The 20,994-nt window shown below is 47.1% G+C and overlaps 1 protein-coding gene across 1 annotated transcript; it reads right to left on the minus strand.

The window, feature by feature from the left end:
* Nucleotides 1-6,695: 6,695 nt before the first annotated feature.
* On the minus strand, nt 6,696-20,249 carry RPN1 (ribophorin I). The gene is made up of 10 exons (XM_007059985.4): nt 19,838-20,249; nt 17,354-17,418; nt 15,241-15,547; nt 13,612-13,821; nt 11,030-11,222; nt 10,587-10,686; nt 10,151-10,289; nt 9,583-9,702; nt 8,808-9,053; nt 6,696-7,486 (listed from the first exon to the last, which is right to left on the minus strand). The coding sequence occupies exons 1-10, from the start codon at nt 20,192-20,194 to the stop codon at nt 7,304-7,306; spliced, it is 1,920 nt and encodes a 639-aa protein (XP_007060047.4). The 5' UTR covers nt 20,195-20,249; the 3' UTR covers nt 6,696-7,303.
* Nucleotides 20,250-20,994: the final 745 nt, after the last annotated feature.

Consider the following 20,994-nt stretch of genomic DNA (forward strand, 5'->3'; position numbering starts at 1 on the left):
CGCTGCTCAGCAGCCTCAAGTGCTGAACAGTAACCGCTTGGGCTGGAGAGGGAAAGACACAGCATGCACTGTCCCTTCTGCGCGGCTTTGATCTCTTGGACACTGAGAGCTCCACTCTACAGAAACAGTTCCCTCCTGAGAAGGATCTAAGACAGCTGGGGGGAAAAGCCCAGCGCAAAGTCAGGGGGCCATGGAGTCTCTTTAGGGGTAGCCAGTCAGGCTAGTCGGTGCAGAGGCAGCATGAAGCGGATCTGCCAGAAGCCAACGCGACAGGGCAACATCTCCAGGGGGCAGCATTACAAACCCCGTGCCTGAGGGGGGCAGCTTTCTCCATCGCAGGACCTGCCTGCCTTGTCTTACAGGGGAGAGTTCAGATCCCGCATAGTGGCATTGGATGCCCCTCCAATCCAGTCCCTTTCACTCTGCTACCCAGTGCCACTCAAAATCTGGTAACCAATGTGTCCTGAACCCTGGCACAGAATATGCCCTATCACCCTGCTTTCCTTCAAAGCCTGCTTGCCTGGGAGTGTTGAATACAGAATTCTGTACTTTTACTATCTGTAACAGTCCAGTGTGGAATTTTTCAGTAGAGGCTCCTCATAATAGCATCTAAACTTGACTCATTGAGGCCAAGAGCTTATATGGGAGCAGGGAGTAGAGGGGGAGGGCAGGTATAGGAAGGAAGTCAGTCCTTATGAGATGAGATAATGTGAACTCTAAGTTTTTGTAATGGCCTGGGAGCCAGGCATCTCCTGGGTTACAAACCCAGCTCCCCCATCCTGTGTCTGTCCCCTCTCTGCAAGAGGAGGAGGAGAACTACCTGCCTTCCAGGGTCTGTGAAGAATTTTTGTAAAGATCAAGGTATTATTATGTCATTTTTTGCACAGACAAAACAGTAAGGGGCCATCACACTCTATTTATGGGGTATCCAGCTTGTATTATGATGGAAACAGGCACTTGTTTGAGTCTGAAATATTGTTTTCCTTCCCCTGGGGGATTCTGCATTCTCAGGTCCTGGCTGGAACATAAGGGCTCTCCTATTTCTCAGACAGAGCCCAGCAAACAATGTGGGTAAGGGCAGGGGCTTCTCATGGGCACCTTTCTTTTTGACACCAAGCTCCATGTTAGCTGGCCTGATTCCCCCTCCTAGGGACCAGAAATACATTTTCCCACCACCACCACACTCCCTCTCTCTCTATGTTGCAGATGGGCAGCATGGCAGGAGGTCCAACTCAGAGCAGGCTGCTGTATTTCACACCCTTGCCTGGAGGTTGAACTGACTGGGAGGGGAGGTGGCACTGCAGATCCTTCTGATAGATGGGCCTGGAATGTGGCCTAAGCTAGCAGCCCGTCCTCCTCTTCCCGCACTCCAGGACTCTGGCTATGAGGGGGGACTGAGCTGTGAATCTGTTTCCCCCTCCCTTTACCTGTCTGGGAGAGGCAGTGCTTTGCACTCCACTCTGCTTGCCATGCAGCCTCAAGAGCACTCCTGTCATTGGCACTGGGTAAGGATCAAAATCAAGGAATCTGAGAATAGGGGCTGTTGTGTTGGGTCCCAGGACTGGAATAGCTGGTGTGGGGCTGTAGGTCAGGACTGAGGTTTGTTAATGTGTGTGGAGTCCTAGGGCTGGAACAGCAGATGGCTTGGCCCATCAGTGTTAACATGCCCTGATGGTGAGTGCCACAGAAAACCCCGAGAGAGGATGCTCATAAACCAGCCTGCTTGCAAGAGGAAAAGAGAGAACTGTGGAGAAAGCTAGGGACAGGCTCTCCAGGGGTTATAAACAACAGAGACTGGAGAAACGATGCAAAAGTGATTCAGGTCCCTTGCCAATGCCCTGTTTATACTGAGCCAAGGGAGCCTCAGATAGCACAGGGACTGCAGCTCCCCTCTGCGCAGGTTGGGATCAAACTCCAGAGAAGAGATCTGACAATCCATGAGCTGGCTGCTGTGCAGTCTGTTTGTCCAGGGTTTTTGGATACAGTCCCAGTTTGGGATACCCACAGGCTACGGCAACACAAGGCAGGGTTATTTGTGAGATTAGGCTCCATGAGATGTGAATATACTGTAATTACAGAGATGATGAACAAGGACTTCAAAGTGAGGTGCAATGGGGCTGGGTGTGGGCTCTGCAATGAAGGTAGTGCTGCAAGGCTGGCCTCCTCCACGCTGCCCTACAGCCCCCCTCTGCCCAACGATGAGGGCAATAGCTATATGTTGTCTAATTAGCACTGTGAGAAGCCAGCTGGCTGAAGTAAATTATAACCCTTCAGGCATTGATAGGGTGGAGGAGCTATCAGAACTAGCAAAAGAACGAGGAGTCCTTGTGGCACCTTAGAGACTAACAAATTTATATGAGCATAAGCTTTCGTGGGCTAAAACCCACTTCATCGGATGCATGCAGTGGAAAATACAGTAGGAAGATATCGTTATATACATAGAGAACATGAAAAAATGGGTGTTGCCATACCCACTGTAATGAAAGTGATCAGTTAAGGTGAGCTGCTATTAGCAGGAGAAAAAAACTCTTTTGTCGTGATAATCAGGATTATCACTAAAAACAGGTTCTTTTCTCCGCCTGATAGCAGCTCACCTTAACTGATCACTCTCATTATAGTGGGTACGACAACACCCATTTTTTTTTCACGTTCTCTGTGTGTGTGTGTGTATATCTCTTCCTACTGTATTTTCCACTGAATGCATCCAATGAAGTGGGTTTTAGCCCACGAAAGCTTATGCTCAAATTTTTTTAGTCTCTAAGGTGCCACAAGTACTCCTCGTTCTTTTTGCTGATACAGACTAACACGGCTACCACTCTGAAACCCATCAGAACTAGGAAGCCCTAGCACCACACCTTCTGTTCCTGGTGCAGTAAGGAGAAATCCCTGAGGGAGAACAAAGAGGGCAAAAAGACAGAGGAGAGCATAGCCTCAGGAGGCCTACAGAGGAGAGAGAGAAAAGGACACAGATTTTCCTCCTCTCATTCTAAATCCAGAAGCTCTTGCCCAGTTTCAAAGCAGCAGCCCGCTCTCCTTCTGAATGCTCTCTCTGTCCCTTCCACCTGCAGGAGGCTGGGATATGTTAGGGCACATTTCAGAGAAAAGTGTGTGTCAGATAATGTCTCCCCTCCTCAGCAGAAAGCTCCTGGCCTAAGGCAGCCTTCCCGTGGTCCACAGTTGCAATATCACCTGCTTCCAAGACAGCAGAAGGGGAAGGATTTTAGGGAAGGTAGAGGGGTGAATAATACACTTTCTATGCAAATACTAACCCTCTGCCCTTCTCAGACCCCTTCTAAGGATCTCAAAGTATTTTATTAAAAAAAAAAAAAATTAAGCCTCACCATATGTCTGTAAAGTAGATAAGGGATGTGTAGGGTTTGCTACAGCCACCTCTAGGCAGGAACACCGCAGCTATTTAACAGCTCTCTACAACATTTTAGGACCAGAAGTGCAGAAAAATCTCTCAACTACAGCTGCCAAGGAATTCTAGGTAGGCTGAATGGACTAGGTCACTGGGGCACTTACTGTAATGCCACAGCATCTTTATTGACTCGAACCTTAGTTTTATGTCCCACCTTTCTTCTTTCCAAGTCGGTACTGAATGCCAGCTGAGTCAAGACCATCCTTACCCACAGGGTTTTCTTTAGAACGCTCCCATCCATGTACTGACTGACCCACCCTTCACCTACTTAGCTTGGGAGTAGATAGAATTGCAGCACACAGCTGGAGACCACACCAGAACTCCTGTAAGGATATAATGTACTCTGGGCTTCTGGGGCAGACACCTTGAAGATCCAGCAGCAGTTGATTGCTCCCTTGCAATTGATTGGGGGAAAACGTCACAGATCATCACAGTGGTCCCTTCTGGCCTTATAATCTATTAATCAAAAAATTCAAACTGGACATAGCTCTTTTACCCAAGCTGCTGTCACTCCTTCCCTCCCTAACTGGGACCTGTTTAAAAGCTAATTTCAGTATGATCTAGGATTAAATCTTCAAATACCTTTAAGTATTTATCACTGTTAAACTTGGATTTGGATTCCCTCTTGGTCACCTCAGGAGAACAGGGAGCAGGGCAAAGACCCAGCTTTTGCAGCAGCAGGTGCTGACTCTGGAGGGACAGAGGTTTTCCCTTTACACAGTGCTGTCTAGCTCTCCACGTGGGAGATCTACAGAGGAACAGTGAAAGACTCCAGTGGGAACTGCACTGAACCCCCATACAGGAAAGAGGGCCTAGAGGAACAATTCAGAATACAAGACCTGAGAGGATTATTGCAGCATCCTTAATTTGCAGCAAGGGAGATTTAGGTTAGACATTAGGAGAAACTTCCTAACTGTAAGGGGTAGTTAAGCAGTGGAAAAAATTACCTGGGCAGGTTGTGGAACCTCTGTCACTGGAGGTTTTTAAGAACAGGCTAGACAAACACCTATCAGGGAAGGTCTACATATAGTCATGCCTCAGTGCAGGGGACTAGACTAAATGACCTATCAAGGTCCCTTCCAGGCCTACAGTTCTGTGGTTTCTATGATGGATCATAACAGATCTGCAATGGCCAGTGATGGGTTGGCCTAGAGAGGAAAGGGACATTTGTCAGTCCTGTTGCTTTATAAACATGTAGCAAGGTTTCTATTCCCCTGACTGTAATAAGTGAACAAATGACTGCACAGAAACACATATCCAATCACTCAGTATTGTAAATGAATAGAAAACTCTTTGCCTTCTGGGGCTTTCAGGATGTGTGTGCAGACAGTGTGGCACCAGCCTTGAGAACTTTGGTGTGGTACTGGCAGGCAGACTGTCTGCAGCCCACACTTGCATGACTTCCACTGTTGGCTTGTTGTCTGGAACAAAGAAAAATGTGCACACAATAGGGTCTCAGGGTGCAACTTATGAGCAATGCCTACAGAAGGGAGAGACCTAGAAAGTGGGACAGGAACTGGGGTTTGTGTAAGGTGCACAGAACATGTTTTCTATCTACAGAAGCAGGCCAGTGTGGGGAAAGAGAATATGTTTAAGGCAATTCTCTCTCGCTCTCACCCCCTCACCCCCCATTCCTTTCTTAAGGGAAAGTACGTGACTGGTGAGGGAATCTAAAGGCTGACAGGAACCAACATGCTTTTATCGGATCTATCTTTGCAAAGACAGTCTGGGTACTGGTGCTAGGTGAGGCAGTCAACATGGAAAGGAACAACCTGGAGGGAGGCTCTGGAGGGCAGGAACCTGTCTTTGTGTGCTAGTATTAACGGGCCAGGCAGCTAGCCTCCCTGGGCTCATTGTTCCGGCTGAAACAGGCCCAATGTTGATTCTGGGCAGGTTGGAGAGCCTGAATTGAGCTGTGGGTAGGCCTGGGCCCCCTGCATGACCCCCCTGCAGTCTGGCTTGGGGGCCTAGGCAAGCTGAGTTAGTGTTTGAACCAAAACAATGGCACCATAAGAGTAGAACTGAACCAGGGTGTGTGGGGCTGCCCCATCCATTCTCACCCCAACCTTCCAACCCACCCTTCCATGGGCACTCAGCCCCCTGCAACCCAGAGCCCTGCGCTGTGGGCCTGAGGTGTTGTAACAGCAGTGCCCTCTGGTGGGCAAATTCTGAGTCATGCTACTCAGCCTACCCCAGAAATGGGGGTGGTGACAGTAAAACCAAGGAACCCAGAACCTTGACACTCCCATGCAGGTTAGTTGAGGCTCAAACTGTTCCCCTGTGAAGAGAAGCTGCTGCAGAGCAGTTCTCGGTGAGGAAGGCAAGACAGCCCATAGCCTGCCCCTTGCAGTGGTGAGCCAAGCCTGACGGGGTGGCGGGGGAAGCAGAACAGTTTAAGGGGGCCAGGGTAGGAGCTGGAACATGGCTAGGGCTGAGTTTAGTCCCCTATTGGCCATTGGGGGAAAGAAGAGGGGCTGCCCCAGGGGCACCTTCTTTCCCCCAGAGCAGAGCTAGATTTACTCCCAGCTCTTGCCCTGCCAGTCGCCACTGTTAAGAATTTAAGAACAGCCATACTGGGTCAGACCTAAGGTCCATCTAGCCCAATCTCCTGTCTTCTGACAGTAGCCAATGCCAGGTGCCCTAGAGGGAATGAACAGAATGGGCACTCACCAAGTGATCCATCCCCTGCTGCCTACTTCCAGCCTCTGACAAACAGAGGCTAGGGACATCATCCCTGCCCATCCTGGCTAATAGCTATTGATGGACCTATCCTCCATGAACTTATCTAGCTCTTTTTTGAATCTTGGCCTTCACAACATCCTCTGGCAAAGAGGCTGACTGTGTGTTCATTTGGTGACCCCTAGTTCTTGTGTTATGAGAAGGAGTAAACAACACTTCCTTACTTATTTTCTCCACACCTGTCATGATTTTATAGACCTCAATCATATCCCCCTTAGTCATTTATTTTCCAGGTTGGAAAGTCCGAGTCTTATTGATCTCTCCTGCCCCTGTTAACCTCTCCTCCAGACAACGGCTCTTCCTCTTGAGCCTGCCTCACTGAGTCACCCTAATGCCCTGAGACATGGGGCACAAGAAAAGGGTATATGAGAAAAAACCTCCAATCTGTATATTAGCTGGGCATTCCCATAAGTTACTGCAGGAGCCAGCAAGGTCCTTCAGAAATAGAGAAAGCGCTAAATATCCATCCTCCCTTGTTTATTTCAATTGGGTATTGTCTACATAGTTAAAAAAAATACCAGGAACAAACACAGGCTTTCAGGAGATGAAAACCTCTCAGCTGCACTGGCTTTATTTTAAACAGACTCAGGACATTGCCAGCTCAAAAACCTCACTTTTTGTGACAAAAAACAGTACAAATCTCCTTTGCTCGGGTTCCTTATCCCCCAAAATATAAAAGTATAAATTCAAGGGGGAGTGGATTTATTTTAAAGCCTTCAGAAGAACAAAGATGCCTTTATTCTCACTGGCCCCAATGTTCAGATCTGCCATGAGCACGTCTCCACCCAGGCTGTCTGGCTAGTTGTACAGGGACAGTAAGGGCCCTCTTACACAGCAAAATACAGAATGGAGACTGCTTTATAACCTGGTCTTGCCTTGTCTGTGTGGAAGGAACCCTGTTACAACCAAATCCAAATCTTGTTATACCATGGTCCCTTCCACAGCAGATTCTGATTGGCAAACAAGCCCTAAAAAAGAGTAAGCCAAAAAAAATTATTTGCAGGCATTTTCCATTTCAAATTTTCTCCCTTCCCCAATTTTACTGACCAAAGAGCATCACTGGTTTGGCTCCGAGCATGTCCACTCAACAGCCTTTAATCTCAACTCACGTTTCTCCCCCCTCCCACCACTTTAACTCTGAAGTTATAGTGCATCGAGGATGTTGTCAATTTTGGTGACCAGCTCCTGGCGCTTGTTGGAATGCAGCTTCTCATTCTCAATGTACGTGTCCTTCTTAAGCTTGCCGGCCACCAACCGCTCTGCCTCAACAGATGATTTCAGAACCAGCTCCTTGACTTGGCTGTCGAGCTTCTGAATCTCGCTCACCTTGTAGGAGTTCAGAATAAAAGAATATTAAAGAGGACTGAACACAAACAGCCCTATGACATGGCTAAGCAGAAAAGCTGGGACCAAGGAAGACACAGCACAGGATATAGAACAGCCTCTCCCACTGGCATGGCTATAAGTGAACATGGCATTTGGAGGGTTCCTCTCGGGGAGGGGGCAGAGGCTAAATGGACAGAGGAGGTTTAAACGGAACCTCAGAAGCCAGATACTAGCATTGAGAGAGGTGTAATTCTTACTTTCAGTAATGTTTAATGATAAGTTAGAGACTTTCAAATCTAGGTCACCAGTACAAATCCAACTCAGGACCATGGTGGCCAAAAGTAGCTGTTTTCTGATAATTATTGTGGTTGCCAGTGTGAAGTGAGTTTGGCGGATCTCAGTGAAGTTCACAGTGGGATCAGTACCCACAGCATAAAAACTGAACTCCCCACGCCTCAAGGTGGGTGGCTGCTTCTGGTCAGAGTTGAGGCATAAAGGTTGGGAATGGTAGTGTGTGCGCCTGGGGTGTGCTGTGCTGCCACGTTGTTGCAGAGAAAGGAATTCAGTCTATTGGACTGTGAAGGCAGCATCTTCCACCAGTGTGAAATTCACACTTGCACAAAAATAAAACATTAACAAGTAAATGTGTTCAACTCTTGTGGTTTCGTTTTACCATGATACAAGTGAAGCAATGTGATGAGGCACCTTCTATGCAAAAATAAGAGCCCCAGACATGGTCAGCCAAGACAAAACTGGAGTAGCTGAACACCTGTAGGTGTTGTTCTCTTGTTCTCCCAAAGAAGCCATGTAATATGAAGCAAAAGCTTCCCAGGTGGATTCTGGCAACAAACCCAGAAATAGCCCAGGACCCCCAAAATAACTTGTGTTACTGGCTTGGATAGTTTAATAATATACAATCTGTTGCTATGTTTCAACTTAGAAGATCCAAGTTTTCATTCCATTTGCCATTACTAGGAGTGTAATGATAAGATAATGCAGTTGTAACATACAATCCTGCTTCCAAGGCAGCTGGTCTAGGGGATCTTTTGGAGACAGTGAATGCTAGTGGCAAGCAATTTTTCACCTCCACACATTTTATAAAGCAATAAAAGCAAGAGAAAAACTACAGCAGAGGGGGGGAAAAAACAAACAATTAATACCATCCCCTACATCTTTCTGACAAGAAGCAAGTAATTTTGGAGCGCATGAAAGAGAGAACAGGAGGCAGCAGTTAAGCTAAGCATCAGAAGACATCTAGAATGGAGGCAGCGTAGCTTAAGGCCAGCAACAAAGCACAGCTAAGACAGGAGAGAGCTCTTACCTTATCACACATGTCAGAGCCTTCTGTCTTCAGCTTGGACTGCAGAGAGGCTACTTCATTGGTCAGGGCCTTATGCTCTGTCTCCAAGGTCTTCTTGCCACTGTTTAGAGTGGAGATGTCCCGTGACTGCTTGTACTTATTCACCGCTTCATCAAAGTGGCGGTACAGGCCCAGTCTCTTGTTCACCAAGGTGAGAACTTGCTCTGTTATGCAGGCCACCTTCATCCTAGCTTCAGCAGCTGGATCCTATAAAGGGCGATAAGGTACATAGACAAGCACATACAAAAAACTTAAACTGAGCCAATGCCTGTCTAGCCACATGTGCTATGCAAAAGCACCTCAGATCTTACATTTTACAATTTAACACCAACAGCTGTCAAAAGAATGCCGAAGTTAGCTTGGTCCGAGCATAGAAGCCTCTGGCTGCCTCTAATCAGCCAGCCTAGCTCTGGGTTAATAAAAACCAAGGGAAAATATGGAGGAAGGGACTCCCACAGGACATTCACAAACCAATTAGATTCAGATGGGCTTGCTGTCCCAGGGCTGGAATATTTTACATGAAAGCTAAAGATGGAGTATCCATCACATACCAAGACAAAACCAATATGTCTTTAGGTGCTCAGATGCTATGGTGATAAGGCACCAAGTACCTAAATAGGAATATTCCAATGGAAAGAACATTTAGTGAGGGGAACTATTTCTACAGGCAATTTCCAGCCATTAGGGGAATAAAACTTTCCCCTCAGTCACAAGGCTGCAACTTGCCATATAGTACCTTGGTGATGGAGAAGTCGAGCCTCACATAGAAGATCACTGTGAAGAACAAGATGTAAAAGGCTCCAACCACCAACAGTGGCTCCTGCAGCATCAGGATCTTGTTGAAGGTGTAGTGCACCTGCAAAATAGGATTCAGAGAATGGGATCAATGACTTGCCATTAGTCAAGGGAGAAACTTCAAGCACCTAAATGTTCCTAAAAACCAAGGAAGAATAGTTATGGCACACAGAATGGATCCAGCTCAGATAATGCAAACTGTGTAGTCAAGAACCTAGTCACACTGCTGGTTTTCTATATCTCTTGAGCAACAAGTTTCCCCAACTGGGCTGTGCGTTGGCTACACTGGCTTTCCTTAAGGGCTGCAACCCAGCATCTGCATTACAGATTCTCACATCTTCCAGCAGAGAGAACTTCACATAGTAACAGACAAGCAAAGCCACACAATTTGCATGTCATTTTTCAGGAACTCCTCAGCCCCAGACCAGATATTGTTATGATTACAAGGGTGAGTGAGGAGGAGGCATGGCTGCTCATTTAAGTTATTCAAACAAAGGGGTCAAGCCTACCACAATGTCCTGGATGTGCTGCTCTACTAGGTTGTTCTTGTGTGCCACAATAACCGGGCGTCCAAACGTGTCCAAGTAGGTGTAGTGGAGCTCGTCAGTGGCTCGGTTGATTTCATATGGGCTGTCCACATGAATATTCCTGCAGGAATAAACAGACACTCCCACATGATTCTAACATGTCTGAGATGGGATGGCTTTTTGATTGGCCTGTTGTGGCCCAATGCACACTACTCAATTGCACATTGAAAACAAGTTCACTGCAGTTTAAAAAGCAATTTATAATATGTGACAGATTGTGTTCCAAGGTGTCTTCTGTGCTCATGTCAGCCGTTATGTTTTCATGGTGCTCCATCCCCAAGAGCAGACAGGAGACTTGGCCATCAATGCACAGGTGAAGCATTTTCAGCAGTAACAGCACAAGAGCAGTGTCACTTACTTGGCACCTTCTGGCAGGATTATCTTTACAGTCAGAGAGTCTGCAACTTGCTCATCAAACACATGGTCAATGAACCTCATCCTCAGGGCATATTGGTCACCTGAGAGAAGGCAGAAAGGACAGAAAAAATTCCAGGTAGTTTAACAAAACAGACTTCCATGGAAAGGTTTTCCCAGTGTCTGTGAATCTCAGCATGCTGAAGGACAGGGGCTGTATGCACTCCTCAGCAGAGGATCATTTGGTTCCCCTGAAAATGGCAGTTTTTAACAAAAGGTCTAAGGATACAGGAAGAGGCACATGCAAGCAGGAGACTGGCTTGTAAGTTACAGAAGTAAGAGCTAGCAATAAACACTAAAAGGTTACAAGAGCCCCATACTGTACAAATGTCAGATTTTCAACACAGTAAGTCTGGCCTTTTACTACCCCAATCCTGTGACACCCACCAAGGTTATAGAGGTATTCATAGCTAGGCAGGTTGTAGCCAATGATGTAATGGGTCTTCCAACCCCCAAAGAGTGGGAAGCGGGGGCGGATCTCCATCTCCACAGAGTCATCCAGGATGAGAAGGTGGCTGGTAGAGATATTTCCAATTTCATCTCGGTAATATACATCCTGAGCCGCAGCAGGAAGAATGGTCTGCATGGGGGAGAGAAGCAGCACTCAGTGCATTTGCTAGAGAAAGAAAATTTCCACTAGAATAGGCAAAGCAGCTACTGATGACACTTGGTTCAGCTTCAGTCAGGAATAGCACCACTTCTCACAAGAAGCAACAAAATGACTGCTTGGCAGCAGCATGTGGCAAAATGGCATTAATGTAAGTGATTGGCCACAATGTGCTCAGCAAAAGCTATTGCCCATATTCAGAGAAGTTATAGATGACGAAGCCCTATTGGATCATCCAGTCTATGGCCTTGAACTCAATGTAACATTGTTCCCTACAGACAGTCAGTGGTACTTTATCCAGTCCAGTTTCCTAAGCAATGAGGGACATGCCTACCACAATGTCCTGGATGTGCTGCTCTACCACTTCCTTCAGGATTTTATTTCACATCCTATCTGATCAGCCTAAAAGTCCCATTTCATTCCATCCCATTGCTCCTAGGGGGCTGAGCTTGTGAATTCATACATTCAACTCAATAACATTTCTCTGTCTGTCTTGATGTCACTTGACACTTTTTGAACTCTGCATGCAATCAATTCCAAAATTTCAGGGAATATTCTAGGCATCAATGGGCAGAAGCCCACAGATTCTGGTGAAAAATCAGAAAACCGGAAGGGGAAATGGGGGCAGAGCTCCTAGCATCTGATCAGCAGAGCAAGCAGCTTCAACCAGCTCTGTAATTGTCTACAAATCAAAGAACTTGTTGATGGCAGCCATTAACACCTTCCAGCATAACAATGGAGATAACAGTATGGGAGGAGGAGGACGGTGGAGTTCCTGCCATAGGGAGGAAGGAGAGGAGTGGGAGGGTGCCACAGAGAGCCCCTTTTATGAGGGAGGTTACAGGGAGTCCCTGAAATAGAAGGAGGTGGGAGGGTGGTGTGATGATTTGGGGAATCTGTCTGTACAATTTGAGTTCTGGTTGATGATGATATGAAGTTGTTACTATAAAAATTGCTCTACCACTGAATGCCTCTATGTAAATGTATCAGGGGGTAGCCGTGTTAGTATGTATCCACAAAAACAACAAGGAGTCCAGTGACACCTTAAAGACTAACAGATTTATTTGAGCATAAGCTTTCGTGGGTAAAAACCTCACTTCTTCAGATGCATGGAGTGAACATTACAGATGCAGACATAAATACATATATTTATGCATCTGAAGAAGTGAGGTTTTTACCCACGAAAGCTTATGCTCAAATAAATCTGTTAGTCTTTAAGGTGCTACCAGACTCCTTGTTGTTTCTATGTAAATGTGGAATCTGCCATTACCGCCAGGGCTGAAAACACATCTCCAGACAATGGCTGGTCACTTCAGTTGCTGCCTATTCAGGTGGAAACATATGAAGGACAATGGGTTGGCTAAGTTTAGGAAAACTAGTTTTCTCTAACCCCTCAACAAGATGTTTGGAGAGTGGAAAATTCCTATACAACACAAAGAGAGAGCAGAGGTGACAAAGCAGGAGTTCAGAAGGACGGGCCGGTTTAGCAGTCAGAGAAAGCAAGCTGACCTGCCCTGGAGAGGGGCTCCATGTTTCAGAAATCATGCCATAAGCTGCAGCAGAGGATCCTGGACACCCCTACAAGACCTTGAGCCCAGCCCAAAGAATGCTCCAGAGTGGTGAGGAAACTGAGGCAAGGAAGTGCATGTAATGTTTATTATTTTTGTATACATCTGTGTATTTCTTGTGCTATCAAGTAAAGAGCAATGGTATTTTACAATTCTGTGCAGTCTGTGTGTGTGTTATGTGACACACCTATCGTGTGTCCCTGAAAAGTTAATCCAGAACATGGCTGGAGTTCTGGGAGAGGGTATGTTTAAGCTACAAGGGAGTCTGGGGGCAGGGGGGCCAGCACTAGTCCCAGGGGCTGGGTAGTTGGACCGCAGGGTTACAGCTCTCAGGAGGGGTACTAGACAGAGGATTGGCACCCCAAAAGTGTGCCTAGAGACCCCAAGCTAGAGGCAGTGAATGGACTGTTCAGACTTTGGAGGCTTAAAGCACACAGGGATTCAGAATTTGGATCCCTTCACAGCAGTCTGGTGTGTGCCCAAGAAGGGGCATTCAACTGGATCTCTGACAGGTAGCACAAAGGCAGCTTGCGAGGACAATGTAGGATACACGGAGCACTTGGTTTATGCAATAAGCCTACAGAAGCAACAAAGTGACACCTCCCGCACCCCTCCAGTTATACCTTCCTGTACTACCTTGAGTAATTCCTCTTTGGTAATGACATCTTGTAAATATCTGAAAGCTTTTTATGTTTTCCCCTTATCCCTTGTGCGCTGCTGCCAAATAAGAGACAAAAGAAAGGGCAATAGGATTTTCTAAAGGAAGGTGGTAAAGGAGGGCACAAAATGCAAACCTTAAAAGATTTGACAGAAGATATTCCACTGTCTGGCTGCCTTTGATAGTCATATCTGGAGAAAGGCCCTTTGAGCACAGCTCCTGTGTGCTTTAAGTCAACAGTCTCTTCTACAGCAATATTTCCCCAGTGAGACACTTCAATGACCCGTATCATACTGGTGATGGTCAGGAATGGGTTGTTATTTTCATAGTGTACCTTAAGGATGTCCTGAGAAGGAAAGAAAACAAGATATAAATCCCAGACAAGGAAGTAACAAACCCAGAGGGAGGAGGGGAAAAGGATTCCCCCTCCATCAAATCCCAGAGTGAATCATTCCATTATAGTGACAGCCATTAGCAATGGCCATCCCTGGACCCCCCCCTTTTTTTGATTTATAACAGCTGGTCACACAATACAGGGTGAAAAATGCACACAGCTCAAAACTAACACACCTAACCTGAAGCTCAGCTATGACACTTTGGAGATATCAATTAAAGCACTTTAGCAAAATTTCAGCATCCATTCTGGCTGTTTTAACTGATCAAGTGGAAGCAGCTTAATGGATATGCTAGGTTTCACAAGTGACTGCTCACAACAAGGGAAGTTAGCATGGGCAGATAGGAAGCCCCTAGATACTGAGATGTCCCCTGCCTTTAATACAACTGACTGCAGGTAGCAGGATTCACTGAGCTAACTGATGAATGCTTTGGACTGGAGGGAATCAGGATCGCAGAGCAAAGGTGTTATCTCATACAGACCACTGACAATAAGACAGCTTGGATGGGGCATATCTCCTGCTATCAGCACCCCAAGATAAACAAAACCATCTGACCCTTATGTTCCAAGGTGCCATTCCTTTGAGCCCACACCTGTACCATCATGAGAGTAACTGAGTTCCTGACATAAATCCCACTGGAACAACTGGTGATGCATGGGTGAAACTTGACAGGAAAAACAGCCAGATGTTCAGGTGCTTGGCTTAACACTTAAGTGCTAAATCAAACTCTGAATCTTGCAGCGAGAATGCTGATACTGCATATTAAGGACAATATGTACAAAGTAACTAGGTTATATTTCAACAGAGTCTCTTCTCCATACTATCCCATGAGCTTCCTTAAATAATATACACTCAGAGTAGCAGGTGTTTGCCCCTCAGCATGTTACTACAACTATTTCCTTTTAACTTTTTTGGAGTGAATTTAGTGTTGCTGAATTGACACCCTCAAGTCCTCTCTGTGTACTCGAGCAGGTATAGTAAAGGCAGCTACAGTTCAAGCTCTCCCTCACTACCCCAAGACATCCATGCCCTGGAGAGAGACCCCTCTCTCCAAGGGTTTCTCATTGGCAGTCTCAGTAGAGAGGCGAAGTTCAGAGGCAATTAATGCCAGCTGTGGTGGTTTTGTGATACTGACACTTACCCATTAGGAACTGAACTGAGAAATACCAACTCAATTCACATACGACACCAGTTTTCAGACACTTGGCACCATCCTAATATGTGACCGAGAGGCAAATGTCTCTACATCCCATTCAACGTCTTGAGCCATAATTGACCTATTTATGTGGTGCACTTTGCAGGACAACAACAAGCTACAATTTATTTTCAAGAGCCTTTCAGCCAGGGTTTTGCTAGCCACAAGAATTTACCTGGCTATATGGTGGGATGTCTTTGAAAGGCCCATATTCAATCATGTCCTCTGACCGGGTAGGATTGCCCAGCTTGGTGTAGTTCTCTACGTTCCTGGAGGCCAGTTTCACACGTGTAGTTTGGCTCTTCGTTGGGTATGGAGAGTAGAAATAATGATTCCCTTCAAAGACCACAAACTGTTTCTCAGCCTGTGTGATGTGCGTGGGGTACGGCTGCAGGACATGTGTGAAAACTGTTTCGATGGATAAACGGATCTTGGCACCTGGCGCCAGAGGAGATGGCAACTTGACGGTGAAGAATTTGCCGCTGAAAGGGAGAACAGCAGGAAAGCTATAAACACCAAGATCTCCACTGGCCTGACGTGCACTCTTAAGCCCCTGCAACACACACTGGTGCAGAGGGGAACCTGGAAGTTTTCTATTTGCTCTTAAAGGACTCCCTCCTTCAAAACTGGGAGTGCTGTAAAACGGCCTTGCAGGATCAGGCCCAAAGTAGATTTCTGCCAGTAGCCTGGTGCTTGTTCCTCAGGAGGAGATTTCTGTTCCACAGTATGGGTACATTTACATATAAATGGTGATGGGGCAGTCTATAATTGGATATCATTTGGCACAGGCCTGAATGGATATTCAAAGGGAATCAAGCTAACATACCACCTGTGTGATGTTTTTGGGGTAGAGATACTGGTGCGTTCCTTTCACCATTTCTCTATAGCTGCACTTCACTGTGGATTTTCCATTATTCTCTAGGTGGAGAGAATAATCTAAAATGGAGCATAGGCAATGATCTGACAGGAAAACAAACATACTAAGTTCCTGCCCCTAAGAGTCTGTTACCTCTCAAGTCAGCACTACTTGTTCTCCCATTGGGCTGAAGCTGAATAAGGATGTCTATGGCCAGGGATCCAGCAGGGGTATCCTGCAGACAGTGAAGTCGGGAGGTGTGGGACTAGAGAAAACTTCTCACCTAATCCACAGCAGAGTTCTCTTGTAGCCTTCAAAGAAACAGATACCTCCCCAGCGGGTTCACACCACCTAGCAAGAACTGCTGCCCAGACAGTGGAAGGAGAGTAGATAAGAGCCCCAATGGATGGACCTTGGCAGCTGCAGGAAGGGAGCAGTCTCTAACTCACTGGTGATGCAGCCCTCCACCTGGATTAGTTGGGGCACCTTCAGCCAGTCATAGCTACAAAGTGGGCACTGTTCTGCCTTGATAATTCAGTGTTTCACGCCATAGCTATGAACCTCTTGAGATCACCAGCAACTAGTGCCGAACCAGTTTAAAAAGCTCACCTTATTTAATAGCTAACATGCACAGCCTCTGAAAGAGCCTTGCACTACAAATTTCTGCTCCCTCAAGCATGCTGCAAATATGGGATACTCCCCAAGTGTGGTGGATGTGGAGCCTCTGGCTAGAAAGAGGGCTCTCTCTCTGGGTTAGGGGCTACAAGCCCATTTTAAGCTGCAGAATCTAACATCCTGCAGCAAAAATATGGTTCAGTATTGCAGCGTAAACAGAGCCAAACCAAATTTGTAACTGTATGTGATGGGCAGTACAGACCCTTAAGAGGCCCATGTGGTTCTAATGCATCTCCATCCCAGTTCCCCTAATACAGGGAGGTGGCAACAGATGTTCTGACAGGAGGGTTTCATAAGATGCTAGGACACAGGGGGAGTTCCCTACATGGCACAGGGGAGCTGAGGAAGACACCTGTACTGCATCCCTAATAGAGGGACTTATAAAGAGAGAGCAGTCTCTCTGCGGAGAGGCTGCCAGACAGACTTCTCCATTTCCCCAGGAAACTGAGGGCATCTACTTTTGCTGACCTGGGAATCAGGTCCTACACTGTTATCTGTATTCTCAAATTGTGCTACAGGCTGTGGAGTGAAACGTAAGATGGGCCTCTGAAAGAATAAAGGACACCCAACCACCAGCAAGATTGTTGTAGGGGCTGCGTGATGAAATATTTAAGTCCTGGACTTGCTCCTTAGACTAACATCTCTCTTGATTCTGCTATTACTCAACTGGGGAGGTCCAATTTGAATGGGTAAGTTACAAATACTGGTCCCTAACAGAACTGCTCCCTGTTATTTGGCATTACAGGGTAAGACTCACCTTTTACCTTTCACCTTAGTCTCCCGCACCTCCAAGGTGTTCTCCTCCTCTTCCTCACCTTTCACCTGTTCCAAAACAAAACATTACAGCCTGATCACCATGTCACCATTTAGGCCTCCCAGGTGAAGCAGCTGAATTTATCAGGTCAAATACTACACAATTCCTATTCATTTCTTATTGAAGTGCACACAACGCATACTAGTTGACAAAAAAATTGTTTATTAAAAACCCAATATCTATTAGCTTCACAGTCATTAATATTGGCCAATTCAACAAATTGTGGTCTGTATCCAAGAATAGGAACTGGAGGCTCCTGTTAAATTTTTTGAAGCTTCTGCCAGTGTCCTAGGCCAATTCCCAAGCTGTCAAAGGCATGGAACGGAGTCTGTCAATGGCCAGCCCTACTCCTCCAGCAGGTCCTTTTACAGAGCTTCTCTCACTGGAGCTCCTAGGGGAGCGGCCACCAAGTGAAAAAGCAAAGACTGGCACAACAGTCTCATTCTACTGTCATCAGAAAGCAGCACCTGCACAGCTACTCTCTCAAACCTCTTGAGGAAAAGAGTGCTGGATTGATAGCCCTGGAACTGGAGACTCAAGTCTCCTGAGCATCCATAGGACAAACACAGCCTGCAAGACAAAAGCTTCCCCCATGCATCTCTGGGTCCTGCTCCAACATGTATCAAGACTGCTCTGGAAAGACCACATTTAGATGTGGTAAATGAGACACACAGATTAGCATCACTCTCCATGTCTCATTCCCTTTTGAGACACTCTAAGCAAGGTTACCCAGCCTCCTTGTTTCACAGTCATAATAACGGCCTTTTAGTAGCCTAATTATTTGTAGAGCACCAGCAGCATGCTAGGAACTTTATAGACATCTGATGGTGACAACTCTCAGTCATTACCAAACTGAGCTGGCTTTGAACAGGGGACCTAGAAGTGAAAGTCTCTGTATCCTACCACCAAGCCACTTGAGTGCTATTAAAAGCAGCACACAGAATATGCATGCAAAAGCCTTTGTTTCAGTACCACATTAACACAGTGTGGACCAAAGTCTGCTCTGTTACACCAGTGTAAGCCTGGAGTAACCCTTCTGCAGTTGATCCAGATTTATGCTGGCAAAGGATAATGATTTATTCTTTGTACTGCAGTGGTGCCTAAAGTGTGTTAAGCTCTACTCACAGAAGCAGTCACTGTCCAAGTGTGTACAACTCAAGAACCTGAAAGCAAAATTTAGATCAAAGCAGAACCTGATCCTTTTTGTGTTTCAGTGGAGTTTTACTGATAATCTCTACTATTATTAAATCCCAACTGTATTTTTAAAGCATTAGGCTATTATTCTAATGCTTTGCCATTTCTTTATATACCAGGAAATTTCAAAGGCTTAAGACTTACATTACAAACTCTGAGGTAGGGCACCATTATTTATCCTTTATGGTAGGGGAAAATGAGGCAGAGTGGTGAAGTGACTTTGCAGAAGGTGATACAGTCAGTCGCAGAGTGGAATCAAAGCCCAAAAATCCTAGCTCCCAGCTCCTTGAACTAACAGCTGCTTTTCAGAATCACTCACCACTAAATACTGTAAGTGGTTCAAGTGCTTGAAGAAGATTATAAGTGGATGAAGGGCTAGGCAGCCATCTGACAGTTGCCCATTCAGACTCAGGGCCCCGCTTGTATTTATATCTTTCACTCTCCCATTTATATGGGATCCCCTTCTAAACTTAAAGCCACACCAAGCTGAACCCAAAGAACTGCAAGGAAATGAATGTTAACTGTCAAATCAGTCACCAACCTACCCAGGGCATAACAAAACCACCCTCTGCCAAAAATAAAAACTTAAATCTACACTATAAGAGCAGGCGGGGTCCCTACTACTAAAGGCATCCAGAAAGAGCAGAGAAATAATAAGGTTTCAGAAGCTGGATGGATCTCATGCAGGTGGCCTGCAGCAGTTAGCATTATGCCTTAGGGAACACCCATGTAGAGGTTCCTACTAAGACACCCCTCGGATTTCTCCCTCTCCCCCACGGTGTGGTTAGTGGTTGCATTGCAACGCCTGCGGCACTTTTGCTTACGTGTCAGTATCTGCCAGGCAGGGAAGTGGCTGTCACGGCACCATCAGCTCAGAGTCAAAAGCAGGAGAAAAATCCACGGCCACCCGAGGGGAAAGAAAGAAGCGCGGGGCTGGGGCTGGCTGGGCGCTGCCCTAGCTTGGCAGCACGGCCCGCAAGGCCGCTTGCCCGCCCCGGAGGTTTGCATGCCTGCAGTGAGTGACCCAGCCCCGAACCGCTCACACACGAGGGGGGCCCATGCAGGGGCGGGGGCCCCGCCTCGCGCAAGGGGGAGCCCGGGGGCTCCCGCCACGCAGAGGCCGCGCCGCGGAACGGGCCAGGCCGAGGGTCGCCGGGGGGACGGGGCCCCTGCGGAGGAGCGGGCGAAGCGCAGCCGGGGCGCGCTGCCACGCGGGCTGGGGCGCGCACTCACCTGCACCCCGAGGTAGGCCAGGTGGCTCTCCAGGCCGGGGTCCAGCGCCAGCAGGAAGGAGCTGGCGCCCCCGGAGCCCCCCGCCGGGTTAGCCAGGCTCAGCTCGGCCGTCACCTTGGCCAGGTGCGTGCTGAGATCCACCGTCCGCTTCACCTCCTCATTGAGCAGCTCGGGGGCCGCCAGGGCGCAGCCCAGGCAGAGAAGCAGGCGGCAGGCGAGGCCCTCCATGGCCGGCCAGGCAGCGGATGAAACCGGATGGACTCTCACAGTCAGCGGTGGGGGCGCCCATCCATCGGGGAGGGCACAAGATGGCGGCGCCCAGGCCGAGGGAGGGACAAGATGGCGGCGCCCACTCATGGACCAGGGCACAAGATGGCGGCGCGCACGACAGCCAGGACCCTGTCAGGCTCCGCAACCAAGGGGGCTACGCCGATGCCTAACTAAAAATGCTATGACCAAAGGCAGCGCTGAGCATGACAATATTCCTGTAGGATCAAAATCCTAAGTTAGTGAGAGCTCAGACCTCATTGCAGAGAGCAGAGATTGTCCATATATTGTGCAGGGGGTGGATACTGAGTCTGTTCTTCACAGCTCCCAGCTTCCTCCGGGAACCTGGATAGATCTAGGCACAGCCTGGACATGACGCTTACAGTGATGCCAACCCTCAGAAACCACAGACCAGGCTCCAGTATCATGAGAGTTCATTCAAACAATACATGTGGGTATTTCCCCATTTACCGTCTAGTTTCTGAGCCACCTTTAGGATACACTGGGGTTAAGCTTTTCAACCATGAGGGCTAGAGACTTTTTTAAAATTGAAAGATGAGCTTCTCATCATCATGACTCCAAGAGCTGGGGCTTTAAGAAAACCACCAAATGTCATAAGAAGTATGATAAAATCATAAGAATGGGCAACACTGCTGTCAATATCGCTAACCCTTAGCTGCAAATTAATTAGTTGGGCCCAAAAATAAGATTGGCTTAAAAATAATGAGATTTTTAAAATATCTTTTTGTTTTCCAGTTTCCGAGCTATTTTGGATGCCACTGGGTCATGTTTTCAAGCTCTTTTCTCTGTAATCATGGGAGCTAGAAACTTGGAAGGACAAGAAAAAGTCAGGGAAGATGTGTTTTGGGGCTGGTGCAGGAAATCGGGTG

The sequence above is a fragment of the Chelonia mydas genome, chromosome 7 (assembly GCF_015237465.2).
Source record: "Chelonia mydas isolate rCheMyd1 chromosome 7, rCheMyd1.pri.v2, whole genome shotgun sequence".
NCBI lineage: Eukaryota > Metazoa > Chordata > Testudines > Cheloniidae > Chelonia > Chelonia mydas.

Bases quoted from the DNA above. Each gene is read 5' to 3' on its own strand.
- RPN1 (XM_007059985.4), bottom strand. From the start codon at position 20,194: ATGAGTGGGCGCCGCCATCTTGTCCCTCCCTCGGCCTGGGCGCCGCCA. The intron at 13,822-15,240 runs GTAAATTCTTGT...TTTCCTTCTCAG, and splicing joins ACATCCCACCATATAGCCAG to GACATCCTTAAGGTACACTA. The intron at 10,687-11,029 runs GTGGGTGTCACA...GCCTTCTCTCAG, and splicing joins TGAATACCTCTATAACCTTG to GTGACCAATATGCCCTGAGG.